Here is a 17,279-nt window from a genome sequence, read left to right as displayed (position 1 = left end):
CATGATCCTCCGACACGCTACGTCCCCCTGGTGAAACTCCTCACTGTCAGGTGAAAAGAAGCGGCTGGTGACTCCACATGTATGGGAGGAGGCATGTGGTAGTCTACAGCCCTCCCCGGATCAGCAGAGGGGGTGGAGCAGAGACCGGGACAGATCAGCAGAGGGGTGGAGCAGAGACCGGGACGGCTCGGAAGAGGGGGGTAACTAGCCAGATACAATCGGGGAGGGGAAAAAAAGAATGGTAGAGATTGATTGATTGTTTGATTGATTGATGTCTGTTTGTATTGATTGTAATTGAAATGTGATGATGATGATGATGATAACTGCACCAGAGCTGTTGAAGAAGAACCAGTTGTCTCTGGAGGAGGAAGAGGAGGTGGAGGAGCACGTGGCCCTCAGCGTGTTGAGGCGCTGGGGGGAGATGAGAGAGTTTGTCCCTGGAGCCTGTCATCTGGTACCGGAGCATGTGGAGGTCCGATCCCTGCAGAACCAGGACAAACCTGGACTACCACAGGTAACACACACACCAACATTCACAATAGTAGATACTAATACACACTCTGATACACACACACATTTATACAAACACACCTGCACATGCAAACACTTATCAACTTCAACACACTTGCACTAATATATAATCCATATATAATTCATATGTATTCAATATATAAACCATATATAAGCCATATATAATCAATATATAATCCATACCCACAAACTCAAACACACTGCAGTTGTGACAGGTCCCATGTACTGCGGATGTGCAGAGAGCAGTATTTGTATTTATATCTTTATTTGTTGAGGCAGTAAAGTTTGTTATGTTTGTATTCAAATAAAAGTGGAAATAGGTGTAATCCTGTTTGTTTTCATTCCACTGCTACATTTAAGTGTTAGAATAAGTCCTTCAATCACCTGTTATCATTACTATGAACACTTATCATTACTATGAACACTTATTATCATTACTATGAACACTTATTATCATTATTATTAACACTTACTATCATTAATCTGAACACTTATTGTCATTGCTATGAACACACCATCATTACTATGAACACTTCTCATTACGATGAACACACATTATCATTACTATGAACACTTATTATCATTACTATGAACACTTATTGTCATTACTATGAACACTTATTGTCATTACTATGAACACTTATTGTCATTACTATGAACACACCATCATTACTATGAACACTTCTCATTACGATGAACACACATTATCATTACTATGAACACTTATTGTCATTACTATGAACACACCATCATTACTATGAACACTTCTCATTACGATGAACACACATTGTCATTACTATGAACACTTACATGTCACGTGGGTTCATGAATAAACAAGTGTAACCATAAACATCACGGAAAACAAACTCCTGTTGAAACCAACATTCAACTCCTGGTCCACTCAACCCACCAAACTCAACTCTAAACTGATGTCTATGTGGACACAGTGACCCCGTCGCCACCCACCACCACCCGCTACCACATGCCACCGCCACCCGCTACCATCCACTACCACATGCCACTGCCACCCGCTACCATCCACTACCACATGCCACTGCCACCCACTACCACCCACTACCACATGCCACTGCCACCCACTACCACCCACTACCACATGCCACTGCCACCCACTACCACATGCCACTGCCACCCACTACCACCCACTACCACATGCCACTGCCACCCGCTACCACCCACTACCACATGCCACTGCCACCCGCTACCACCCACTACCACATGCCACTGCCACCCACTACCACATGCCACTGCCACCCACTACCACCCACTACCACATGCCACCGCCACCCGCTACCACCCACTACCACATGCCACTGCCACCCGCTACCACCCACTACCACATGCCACTGCCACCCACTACCACCCACTACCACATGCCACTGCCACCCGCTACCACCCACTACCACATGCCACTGCCACCCACTACCACATGCCACTGCCACCCACTACCACCCACTACCACATGCCACTGCCACCCGCTACCACCCACTACCACATGCCACTGCCACCCGCTACCACCCACTACCACATGCCACTGCCACCCACTGCCACCCACTACCACATGCCACTGCCACCCACTACCACATGCAACTGCCACCCGCTACCACCCACTACCTCATGCCACTGCCACCCACTACCACCCACTACCACATGCCACTGCCACCCGCTACCATCCACTACCACATGCCACTGCCACCCACTACCACCCACTACCACATGCCACTGCCACCCGCTACCACCCACTACCACATGCCACTGCCACCCACTACCACATGCCACTGCCACCCACTACCACCCACTACCACATGCCACCGCCACCCGCTACCACCCACTACCACATGCCACTGCCACCCGCTACCACCCACTACCACATGCCACTGCCACCCACTACCACCCACTACCACATGCCACTGCCACCCGCTACCACCCACTACCACATGCCACTGCCACCCACTACCACATGCCACTGCCACCCACTACCACCCACTACCACATGCCACTGCCACCCGCTACCACCCACTACCACATGCCACTGCCACCCGCTACCACCCACTACCACATGCCACTGCCACCCACTGCCACCCACTACCACATGCCACTGCCACCCACTACCACATGCAACTGCCACCCGCTACCACCCACTACCTCATGCCACTGCCACCCACTACCACCCACTACCACATGCCACTGCCACCCGCTACCATCCACTACCACATGCCACTGCCACCCACTACCACCCACTACCACATGCCACTGCCACCCGCTACCACCCACTACCTCATGCCACTGCCACCCACTACCACCCACTACCACATGCCACCGCCACCCGCTACCACCCACTACCACATGCCACTGCCACCCACTACCACCCACTACCACATGCCACTGCCACCCGCTACCACCCACTACCACATGCCACTGCCACCCACTACCACATGCCACTGCCACCCACTACCACCCACTACCACATGCCACTGCCACCCGCTACCACCCACTACCACATGCCACTGCCACCCGCTACCACCCACTACCACATGCCACTGCCACCCACTGCCACCCACTACCACATGCCACTGCCACCCACTACCACATGCAACTGCCACCCGCTACCACCCACTACCTCATGCCACTGCCACCCACTACCACCCACTACCACATGCCACTGCCACCCGCTACCATCCACTACCACATGCCACTGCCACCCACTACCACCCACTACCACATGCCACTGCCACCCGCTACCACCCACTACCACATGCCACTGCCACCCACTACCACATGCCACTGCCACCCACTACCACCCACTACCACATGCCACCGCCACCCGCTACCACCCACTACCACATGCCACCGCCACCCGCTACCATCCACTACCACATGCCACTGCCACCCGCTACCATCCACTACCACATGCCACTGCCACCCACTACCACCCACTACCACATGCCACTGCCACCCGCTACCACCCACTACCACATGCCACTGCCACCCACTACCACATGCCACTGCCACCCACTACCACCCACTACCACATGCCACCGCCACCCGCTACCACCCACTACCACATGCCACTGCCACCCGCTACCACCCACTACCACATGCCACTGCCACCCACTACCACCCACTACCACATGCCACTGCCACCCGCTACCACCCACTACCACATGCCACTGCCACCCACTACCACATGCCACTGCCACCCACTACCACCCACTACCACATGCCACTGCCACCCGCTACCACCCACTACCACATGCCACTGCCACCCGCTACCACCCACTACCACATGCCACTGCCACCCACTGCCACCCACTACCACATGCCACTGCCACCCACTACCACATGCAACTGCCACCCGCTACCACCCACTACCTCATGCCACTGCCACCCACTACCACCCACTACCACATGCCACTGCCACCCGCTACCACCCCCTACCTCATGCCACCGCCACCCACTACCTCATGCCACTGCCACCCGCTACCACCCCCTACCTCATGCCACCGCCACCCATTACCACCCCCTACCTCATGCCACTGCCACCCGCTACCACCCCCTACCTCATGCCACCGCCACCCACTACCACCCACTACCACATGCCACTGCCACCCGCTACCACCCACTACCACATGCCACTGCCACCCGCTACCACCCACTACCACATGCCACTGCCACCCGCTACCACATGCCACTGCCACCCACTACCACCCACTACCACATGCCACTGCCACCCACTACCACCCACTACCATCCACTACCATCGACTACCACATGCCACTGCCACCCGCTACCACCCCCTACCTCATGCCACCGCCACCCACTACCACCCACTACCACATGCCACTGCCACCCGCTACCACATGCCACTGCCACCCACTACCATCCACTACCACATGCCACTGCCACCCACTACCACCCACTACCATCCACTACCATCGACTACCACATGCCACTGCCACCCACTACCACCCACTACCATCCACTACCATCGACTACCACATGCCACCGCCACCCACTACCACCCACTACCACATGCCACTGCCACCCGCTACCACATGCCACTGCCACCCACTACCATCCACTACCACATGCCACTGCCACCCACTACCACCCACTACCTCATGCCACTGCCACCCACTACCACCCACTACCACATGCCACTGCCACCCACTACCATCCACTACCACATGCAACTGCCACCCGCTACCACCCACTACCTCATGCCACTGCCACCCACTACCACCCACTACCACATGCCACTGCCACCCACTACCACCCACTACCACATGCCACTGCCACCCGCTACCACCCACTACCATCCACTACCACATGCCACTGCCACCCGCTACCACCCACTACCACCCACTACCACATGCCACTGCCACCCGCTACCACATGCCACTGCCACATGCCACTGCCACCCGCTACCACCCACTACCACATGCCACTGCCACCCGCTACCACATGCCACTGCCACATGCCACTGCCACCCGCTACCACCCACTACCACATGCCACTGCCACCCGCTACCACATGCCACTGCCACCCGCTACCACATGCCACTGCCACATGCCACTGCCACCCGCTACCACCCACTACCACATGCCACTGCCACCCGCTACCACATGCCACTGCCACCCGCTACCACCCGCTACCACATGCCACTGCCACCCGCTACCACCCACTACCACCCGCTACCACATGCCACTGCCACCCACTACCACCCACTACCACCCACTACCACATGCCACTACCACCCGCTACCACATGCCACTGCCACCCACTACCACCCACTACCACATGCCACTGCCACCCGCTACCACCCACTACCATCCACTACCACATGCCACTGCCACCCGCTACCAACCACTACCACATGCCACTGCCACCCGCTACCACCCACTACCACCCCATACCTCATGCCACCGCCACCCACTACCACCCACTACCACATGCCACTGCCACCCGCTACCACATGCCACTGCCACCCGCTACCACCCCCTACCTCATGCCACCGCCACCCACTACCTCATGCCACTGCCACCCGCTACCACCCCCTACCTCATGCCACCGCCACCCACTACCACCCCCTACCTCATGCCACTGCCACCCGCTACAACCCCCTACCTCATGCCACCGCCACCCACTACCACCCACTACCACATGCCACTGCCACCCGCTACCACCCACTACCACATGCCACTACCACCCACTACCACATGCCACTGCCACCCGCTACCACATGCCACTGCCACCCACTACCATCCACTACCACATGCCACTGCCACCCACTACCACCCACTACCACATGCCACTGCCACCCACTACCACATGCCACTGCCACCCGCTACCACATGCCACTGCCACCCACTACCACCCACTACCACATGCCACTGCCACCCACTACCACATGCCACTGCCACCCGCTACCACCCACTACCACATGCCACTGCCACCCGCTACCACCCACTACCATCCACTACCACATGCCACTGCCACCCGCTACCACCCCCTACCTCATGCCACCGCCACCCACTACCACCCACTACCACATGCCACTGCCACCCGCTACCACCCACTACCACATGCCACTGCCACCCACTACCACATGCCACTGCCACCCGCTACCACATGCCACTGCCACCCACTACCACCCACTACCACATGCCACTGCCACCCACTACCACATGCCACTGCCACCCGCTACCACCCACTACCACATGCCACTGCCACCCGCTACCACCCACTACCACATGCCACTGCCACCCGCTACCACCCACTACCACATGCCACTGCCACCCGCTACCACCCACTACCATCCACTACCACATGCCACTGCCACCCGCTACCACCCCCTACCTCATGCCACCGCCACCCACTACCACCCACTACCACATGCCACTGCCACCCGCTACCACATGCCACTGCCACCCGCTACCACCCCCTACCTCATGCCACCGCCATCCACTACCACATGCCACTGCCACCCGCTACCACCCCCTACCTCATGCCACCGCCACCCACTACCACCCACTACCACATGCCACTGCCACCCACTACCACCCACTACCATCCACTACCACATGCCACTGCCACCCACTACCACCCCCTACCTCATGCCACTGCCACCCACTACCATCCACTACCATCCACTACCACATGCCACTGCCACCCGCTACCACCCCCTACCTCATGCCACTGCCACCCGCTACCATCCACTACCATCCACTACCTCATGCCACTGCCACCCACTACGATCCACTACCATCCACTACCTCATGCCACTGCCACCCACTACGATCCACTACCATCCACTACCACATGCCACTGCCACCCACTACCACCCCCTACCTCATGCCACCGCCACCCACTACCACCCACTACCACATGCCACTGCCACCCGCTACCACCCCCTACCTCATGCCACCGCCAGCCACTACCTCATGCCACTGCCACCCGCTACCACCCCCTACCTCATGCCACCGCCACCCACTACCACATGCCACCGCCACCCACTACCTCATGCCACTCCCACCCGCTACCACCCCCTACCTCATGCCACCGTCACCCACTACCACATGCCACTGCCACCCGCTACCACCCCCTACCTCATGCCACCGCCACCCACTACCACATGCCACTGCCACCCGCTACCACCCACTACCACATGCCCCCGCCACCCGTTACCACCCCCTACCTCATGCCACCGCCACCCACTACCACATGCCACTGCGACCCGCTACCACCCACTACCACATGCCACCGCCACCCGCTACCACCCCCTACCTCATGCCACCGCCACCCGCTACCACCCACTACCACATGCCACTACCACCCACTACCATCCACTACCACATGCCACTGCCACCCGCTACCACCCACTACCATCCACTACCTCATGCCACTGCCACCCGCTACCACCCACTACCACATGCCACTGCCACCCGCTACCACCCCCTACCTCATGCCACCGCCACCCTCTACCACCCACTACCACCCACTACCACCCACTACCACATGCCACTGCCACCCGCTACCACATGCCACTGCCACCCGCTACCACCCCCTACCTCATGCCACCGCCACCCGCTACCACCCCCTACCTCATGCCACCGCCACCCACTACCACCCACTACCACATGCCACCGCCACCCACTACCACCCACTACCACATGCCACCGCCACCCAACACCACCCACTACCTCATGCCACCGCCACCCGCTACCACCCACTACCACATGCCACTGCAACCCGCTACCACCCACTACCACATGCCACCGCCACCCAACACCACCCGCTACCACATGCCACCCACTACCACCCACTACCACATGCCACCGCCACCCACTACCACATGCCACCCGCTACATGCCACTGCCACCCACTACCACATGCCACCGCAACCCACTACCACATGCCACTGCCACCCACTACCACATGCCACTGCCACCCACTACCACATGCCACCCGCTACCACATGCCACTACCACCCACTACCACATGCCACCCGCTACCACATGCCACTACCACCCACTACCACATGCCACCCGCTACCACATGCCACTACCACCCACTACCACATGCCACTGCCACCCACTACCACATGCCACCCGCTACCACATGCCACTACCACCCACTACCACATGCCACCCGCTACCACCCACTACCACTGCCACCCACTACCACATGCCACTACCACCCACTACCACATGCCACCCGCTACCACCCACTACCACTGCCACCCACTACCACATGCCACCCGCTACCACATGCCACTACCACCCACTACCACATGCCACCCGCTACCACCCACTACCACTGCCACCCACTACCACATGCCACTACCACCCACTACCACATGCCACCCGCTACCACCCACTACCACATGCCACCGCCACCCACTACCACATGCCACTGCCACCCACTACCACATGCCACCGCCACCCACTACCACATGTCACCGCCACCCACTACCACATGCCACCCGCTACCACATGCCACCGCCACCCACTACCACATGCCACCCGCTACCACATGCCACCGCCACCCACTACCACATGCCACCCGCTACCACATGCCACCGCCACCCGCTACCACCCACTACCACATGCCACTGCCACCCGCTACCACCCACTACCACATGCCACCGCCACCCAACACCACCCGCTACCACATGCCACCGCCACCCGCTACCACCCACTACCACATGCCACCGCCACCCAACACCACCCGCTACCACATGCCACCGCCACCCACTACCACATGCCACCGCCACCCACTACCACCCAGTACCACATGACACCGCCACCCGCTACCACCCACTACCTCATGCCACCGCCACCCGCTACCACCCACTACCACATGCCACTGCCACCCGCTACCACATGCCACTGCCACCCGCTACCACCCACTACCACATGCCACCGCCACCCAACACCACCCGCTACCACATGCCACCGCCACCCACTACCATCCACTACCACATGCCACCGCCACCCACTACCACCCACTACCACATGCCACTGCCACCCGCTACCACCCACTACCACATGCCACTGCCACCCGCTACCACCCACTACCACATGCCACCGCCACCCAACACCACCCGCTAACACATGCCACCGCCACCCGCTACCACCCACTACCACATGCCGCTACCACCCACTACCACATGCCACCGCCACCCGCTACCACCCCCTACCTCATGCCACCGCCACCCAACACCACCCACTACCTCATGCCACCGCCACCCGCTACCACCCACTACCACATGCCACCGCCACCCGCTACCACCCCCTACCTCATGCCACCGCCACCCAACACCACCCGCTACCACATGCCACCGCCACCCGCTACCACCCACTACCACATGCCACCGCCACCCAACACCACCCGCTACCACATGCCACCGCCACCCACTACCACATGCCACCGCCACCCACTACCACCCAGTACCACATGACACCGCCACCCGCTACCACCCACTACCTCATGCCACCGCCACCCGCTACCACCCACTACCACATGCCACTGCCACCCGCTACCACATGCCACTGCCACCCGCTACCACCCACTACCACATGCCACCGCCACCCAACACCACCCGCTACCACATGCCACCGCCACCCACTACCATCCACTACCACATGCCACCGCCACCCACTACCACCCACTACCACATGCCACTGCCACCCGCTACCACCCACTACCACATGCCACCGCCACCCGCTACCACCCACTACCACATGCCACTGCCACCCGCTACCACCCACTACCACATGCCACCGCCACCCAACACCACCCGCTAACACATGCCACCGCCACCCGCTACCACCCACTACCACATGCCGCTACCACCCACTACCACATGCCACCGCCACCCGCTACCACCCCCTACCTCATGCCACCGCCACCCAACACCACCCACTACCTCATGCCACCGCCACCCGCTACCACCCACTACCACATGCCACCGCCACCCGCTACCACCCCCTACCTCATGCCACCACCACCCAACACCACCCACTACCTCATGCCACCGCCACCCGCTACCACCCACTACCACATGCCACTACCACCCACTACCACATGCCACCGCCACCCAACACCACCCACTACCTCATGCCACCGCCACCCGCTACCACCCACTACCACATGCCACCGCCACCCGCTACCACCCCCTACCTCATGCCACCACCACCCAACACCACCCACTACCTCATGCCACCGCCACCCGCTACCACCCACTACCACATGCCACTACCACCCACTACCACATGCCACCGCCACCCAACACCACCCACTACCTCATGCCACCGCCACCCGCTACCACCCACTACCACATGCCACCGCCACCCACTACCACATGCCACTGCCATCCGCTACCACCCACTACCACATGCCACCGCCACCCACTACCACATGCCACTGCCACATGCCACTGCCACCCGCTACCACATGCCACTACCACATGCCACCGCCACCCACTACCACATGCCACTGCCACATGCCACTGCCACCCACTACCACATGCCACTACCACATGCCACTGCCACCCACTACCACATGCCACTGCCACCCACTACCACATGCCACTGCCACATGCCACCGCCACCCACTACCACATGCCACCGCCACCCACTACCACCCACTACCACATGCCACTGCCACCCGCTACCACCCACTACCACATGCCACTGCCACCCACTACCACATGCCACTGCCACCCACTACCACCCACTACCACATGCCACTGCCACCCGCTACCACCCACTACCACATGCCACTGCCACCCGCTACCACCCACTACCACATGCCACTGCCACCCACTACCACCCACTACCACATGCCACTGCCACCGCTACCCACTACCACATGCCACTGCCACCCACTACCACATGCCACTGCCACCCACTACCACCCACTACCACATGCCACTGCCACCCGCTACCACCCACTACCACATGCCACTGCCACCCGCTACCACCCACTACCACATGCCACTGCCACCCACTACCACCCACTACCACATGCCACTGCCACCCGCTACCACCCACTACCACATGCCACTGCCACCCACTGCCACCCACTACCACATGCCACTGCCACCCACTACCACATGCCACTGCCACCCGCTACCACCCACTACCTCATGCCACTGCCACCCACTACCACCCACTACCACATGCCACTGCCACCCGCTACCACCCCCTACCTCATGCCACCGCCACCCACTACCACCCCCTACCTCATGCCACCGCCACCCACTACCTCATGCCACTGCCACCCGCTACCACCCCCTACCTCATGCCACCGCCACCCACTACCACCCCCTACCTCATGTCACTGCCACCCGCTACCACCCCCTACCTCATGCCACCGCCACCCACTACCACCCACTACCACATGCCACTGCCACCCGCTACCACCCACTACCACATGCCACTGCCACCCGCTACCACCCACTACCACATGCCACTGCCACCCGCTACCACATGCCACTGCCACCCACTACCACCCACTACCACATGCCACTGCCACCCACTACCATCCACTACCATCCACTACCATCGACTACCACATGCCACTGCCACCCGCTACCACCCCCTACCTCATGCCACCGCCACCCACTACCACCCACTACCACATGCCACTGCCACCCGCTACCACATGCCACTGCCACCCACTACCATCCACTACCACATGCCACTGCCACCCGCTACCACCCACTACCACATGCCACTGCCACCCACTACCACCCACTACCACATGCCACTGCCACCCGCTACCACCCACTACCATCCACTACCACATGCCACTGCCACCCGCTACCACCCACTACCACCCACTACCACATGCCACTGCCACCCGCTACCACATGCCACTGCCACATGCCACTGCCACCCGCTACCACATGCCACTGCCACTGCCACCCGCTACCACCCACTACCACATGCCACTGCCACCTGCTACCACATGCCACTGCCACCCGCTACCACCCGCTACCACATGCCACTGCCACCCGCTACCATCCACTACCACATGCCACTGCCACCCGCTACCACATGCCACTGCCACCCGCTACCACCCACTACCACATGCCACTGCCACCCGCTACCACATGCCACTGCCACCCACTACCACCCGCTACCACATGCCACTGCCACCCACTACCACCCACTACCACCCACTACCACATGCCACTACCACCCGCTACCACATGCCACTGCCACCCACTACCACCCACTACCACATGCCACTGCCACCCGCTACCACCCACTACCATCCACTACCACATGCCACTGCCACCCGCTACCACCCACTACCACATGCCACTGCCACCCGCTACCACCCACTACCACATGCCACTGCCACCCGCTACCACCCACTACCACCCCATACCTCATGCCACCGCCACCCACTACCACCCACTACCACATGCCACTGCCACCCGCTACCACATGCCACTGCCACCCGCTACCACCCCCTACCTCATGCCACCGCCACCCACTACCTCATGCCACTGCCACCCGCTACCACCCCCTACCTCATGCCACCGCCACCCACTACCACCCCCTACCTCATGCCACTGCCACCCGCTACAACCCCCTACCTCATGCCACCGCCACCCACTACCACCCACTACCACATGCCACTGCCACCCGCTACCACCCACTACCACATGCCACTGCCACCCGCTACCACCCACTACCACATGCCACTGCCACCCGCTACCACCCACTACCACATGCCACTGCCACCCGCTACCACCCACTACCACATGCCACTGCCACCCGCTACCACATGCCACTGCCACCCACTACCACCCACTACCACATGCCACTGCCACCCACTACCACATGCCACTGCCACCCGCTACCACATGCCACTGCCACCCACTACCACCCACTACCACATGCCACTGCCACCCACTACCACATGCCACTGCCACCCGCTACCACCCACTACCACCCACTACCACATGCCACTGCCACCCACTACCACATGCCACTGCCACCCGCTACCACCCACTACCATCCACTACCACATGCCACTGCCACCCGCTACCACCCCCTACCTCATGCCACCGCCACCCACTACCACCCACTACCACATGCCACTGCCACCCGCTACCACATGCCACTGCCACCCGCTACCACCCCCTACCTCATGCCACCGCCACCCACTACCTCATGCCACTGCCACCCGCTACCACCCCCTACCTCATGCCACCGCCACCCACTACCACCCCCTACCTCATGCCACTGCCACCCGCTACCCACTACCACATGCCACCGCCACCCACTACCACCCACTACCACATGCCACTGCCACCCACTACCACCCCCTACCTCATGCCACTGCCACCCACTATCATCCACTACCATCCACTACCACATGCCACTGCCACCCGCTACCACATGCCACTGCCACCCGCTACCACCCCCTACCTCATGCCACCGCCACCCACTACCTCATGCCACTGCCACCCGCTACCACCCCCTACCTCATGCCACCGCCACCCACTACCACCCCCTACCTCATGCCACTGCCACCCGCTACCCACTACCACATGCCACCGCCACCCACTACCACCCACTACCACATGCCACTGCCACCCACTACCACCCACTACCATCCACTCCCACATGCCACTGCCACCCACTACCACCCCCTACCTCATGCCACTGCCACCCACTATCATCCACTACCATCCACTACCACATGCCACTGCCACCCACTACCATCCACTACCATCCACTACCACATGCCACTGCCACCCACTACCACCCCCTACCTCATGCCACCGCCACCCACTACCACCCACTACCACATGCCACTGCCACCCGCTACCACCCCCTACCTCATGCCACCGCCAGCCACTACCTCATGCATCTGCCACCCGCTACCACCCCCTACCTCATGCCACCGCCAGCCACTACCACATGCCACTGCCACCCGCTACCACCCACTACCACATGCCACCGCCACCCGCTACCACCCCCTACCTCATGCCACCGCCACCCGCTACCACCCACTACCACATGCCACTACCACCCACTACCATCCACTACCACATGCCACTGCCACCCGCTACCACCCACTACCATCCACTACCACATGCCACTGCCACCCGCTACCACCCCCTACCTCATGCCACCGCCACCCGCTACCACCCACTACCACATGCCACTGCCACCCGCTACCACCCACTACCACATGCCACTGCCACCCGCTACCACCCCCTACCTCATGCCACCGCCACCCACTACCACCCACTACCACCCACTACCACCCACTACCACATGCCACTGCCACCCGCTACCACATGCCACTGCCACCCGCTACCACCCCCTACCTCATGCCACCGCCACCCGCTACCACCCCCTACCTCATGCCACCGCCACCCACTACCACCCACTACCACATGCCACCGCCACCCACTACCACCCACTACCACATGCCACCGCCACCCAACACCACCCACTACCTCATGCCACCGCCACCCGCTACCACCCACTACCACATGCCACTGCAACCCGCTACCACCCACTACCACATGCCACCGCCACCCAACACCACCCGCTACCACGTGCCACCGCCACCCACTACCACCCACTACCACATGCCACCGCCACCCACTACCACATGCCACCCGCTACATGCCACTGCCACCCACTACCACATGCCACCGCAACCCACTACCACATGCCACTGCCACCCACTACCACATGCCACTGCCACCCACTACCACATGCCACCCGCTACCACATGCCACTACCACCCACTACCACATGCCACCCGCTACCACATGCCACTACCACCCACTACCACATGCCACCCGCTACCACATGCCACTACCACCCACTACCACATGCCACTGCCACCCACTACCACATGCCACCCGCTACCACATGCCACTACCACCCACTACCACATGCCACCCGCTACCACCCACTACCACTGCCACCCACTACCACATGCCACTACCACCCACTACCACTGCCACCCACTACCACATGCCACTACCACCCACTACCACATGCCACCCGCTACCACCCACTACCACATGCCACCGCCACCCACTACCACATGCCACCGCCACCCACTACCACATGCCACCTTCACCCACTACCACATGCCACCGCCACCCACTACCACATGCCACCGCCACCCGCTACCACATGCCACCGCCACCCACTACCACATGCCACCCGCTACCACATGCCACCGCCACCCACTACCACATGCCACCCGCTACCACATGTCACCGCCACCCGCTACCACCCACTACCACATGCCACTGCCACCCGCTACCACCCACTACCACATGCCACCGCCACCCAACACCACCCGCTACCACATGCCACCGCCACCCGCTACCACCCACTACCACATGCCACCGCCACCCAACACCACCCGCTACCACATGCCACCGCCACCCACTACCACATGCCACCGCCACCCACTACCACCCACTACCACATGCCACCGCCACCCGCTACCACCCACTACCTCATGCCACCGCCACCCGCTACCACCCACTACCACATGCCACTGCCACCCGCTACCACATGCCACTGCCACCCGCTACCACCCACTACCACATGCCACCGCCACCCAACACCACCCGCTACCACATGCCACCGCCACCCACTACCATCCACTACCACATGCCACCGCCACCCACTACCACCCACTACCACATGCCACTGCCACCCGCTACCACCCACTACCACATGCCACCGCCACCCACTACCACATGCCACTGCCATCCGCTACCACCCACTACCACATGCCACCGCCACCCACTACCACATGCCACTGCCACATGCCACTGCCACCCGCTACCACATGCCACTACCACATGCCACCGCCACCCACTACCACATGCCACCGCCACCCACTACCACATGCCACTGCCACATGCCACTGCCACCCACTACCACATGCCACTACCACATGCCACTGCCACCCACTACCACATGCCACTGCCACCCACTACCACATGCCACTGCCACATGCCACTGCCACCCACTACCACATGCCACTACCACATGCCACCGCCACCCACTACCACATGCCACCGCCACCCACTACCACATGCCACTGCCACATGCCACTGCCACCCGCTACCACATGCCACCGCCACCCAACACCACCCACTACCTCATGCCACCGCCACCCGCTACCACCCACTACCACATGCCACCGCCACCCACTACCACCCACTACCACATGCCACCGCCACCCAACACCACCCACTACCTCATGCCACCGCCACCCGCTACCACCCACTACCACATGCCACCGCCACCCAACACCACCCGCTACCACATGCCACCGCCACACACCGCCATCTGCCACCACCACCTGCTGCCACCCACCACAACCCGCTGCCTAGCCAGGCAGACATATACACTCATATAAATATACACTAACCTGTGCAGTGCTCCAGGCAAACAGAAAGTTCTGGAACTGTGGCGCTCTTCCTTCCTGTCTCAGAGCAGTGTGTGTTTGTGTGTGTGTGCATGTTTTTGTGTATTCTACAGGGATACCTTCATATGTGGGTGGATATGTTTCCCACTGATGTCCCGGCTCCACCCCCTGTCAACATCAAACCCCGCCAACCAATACAGTAGGTAACCACGGCAACATACAAGAATAAAACAAATCGGTACAAAATAGAAAACATTACATTTTTTGGGACGATTTGAATTCAAATGTATACTGAAATACAGGGACTCTTCCTGCCCCGGTTGCTATGGTAGCATGATTGATGTGTTGATGTGGTAACGGCCATATTTCTGTGTTGACGTGGTAACAGCCATGTTTCTGTGTTGACGTGGTAACGGCCATGTTTCTGTGTTGATATGGTGACAGCCATGTTTCTGTGTTGACGTGGTAACGGCCATGTTTCTGTGTTGACGTGGTAACGGCCATGTTTCTGTGTTGATATGGTAACAGCCATGTTTCTGTGTTGACGTGGTAACGGCCATGTTTCTGTGTTGATATGGTAACAGCCATGTTTCTGTGTTGATATGGTAACGGCCATGTTTCTGTGTTGATGTGGTAACAGCCATGTTTCTGTGTTGATATGGTAACAGCCATGTTTCTGTGTTGACGTGGTAACAGCCATGTTTCTGTGTTGATGTGGTAACGGCCATGTTTCTGTGTTGACGTGGTAACGGCCATGTTTCTGTGTTGACGTGGTAACGGCCATGTTTCTG

At 60.2% G+C, this 17,279-nt stretch overlaps 1 protein-coding gene across 1 annotated transcript in view; it reads left to right on the top strand.

The window, feature by feature from the left end:
• fer1l4 (fer-1 like family member 4) overlaps nt 1-17,279 on the top strand; it is a 222,256-nt gene that overhangs the window by 189,046 nt on the left and 15,931 nt on the right. Inside the window, exons 38-39 of the mRNA XM_056301923.1 lie at nt 333-514; nt 16,602-16,687. Coding sequence (XP_056157898.1) covers nt 333-514; nt 16,602-16,687 — 268 coding nt within the window. The remainder of the gene's footprint in view (nt 1-332; nt 515-16,601; nt 16,688-17,279) is intronic.

This window comes from Lampris incognitus, chromosome 2 (assembly GCF_029633865.1).
Source record: "Lampris incognitus isolate fLamInc1 chromosome 2, fLamInc1.hap2, whole genome shotgun sequence".
Lineage (NCBI taxonomy): Eukaryota > Metazoa > Chordata > Actinopteri > Lampriformes > Lampridae > Lampris > Lampris incognitus.
The sequence above is the reverse complement of the archived record's forward strand: the minus strand, read 5'-3'. Positions and strand labels throughout refer to the sequence as shown.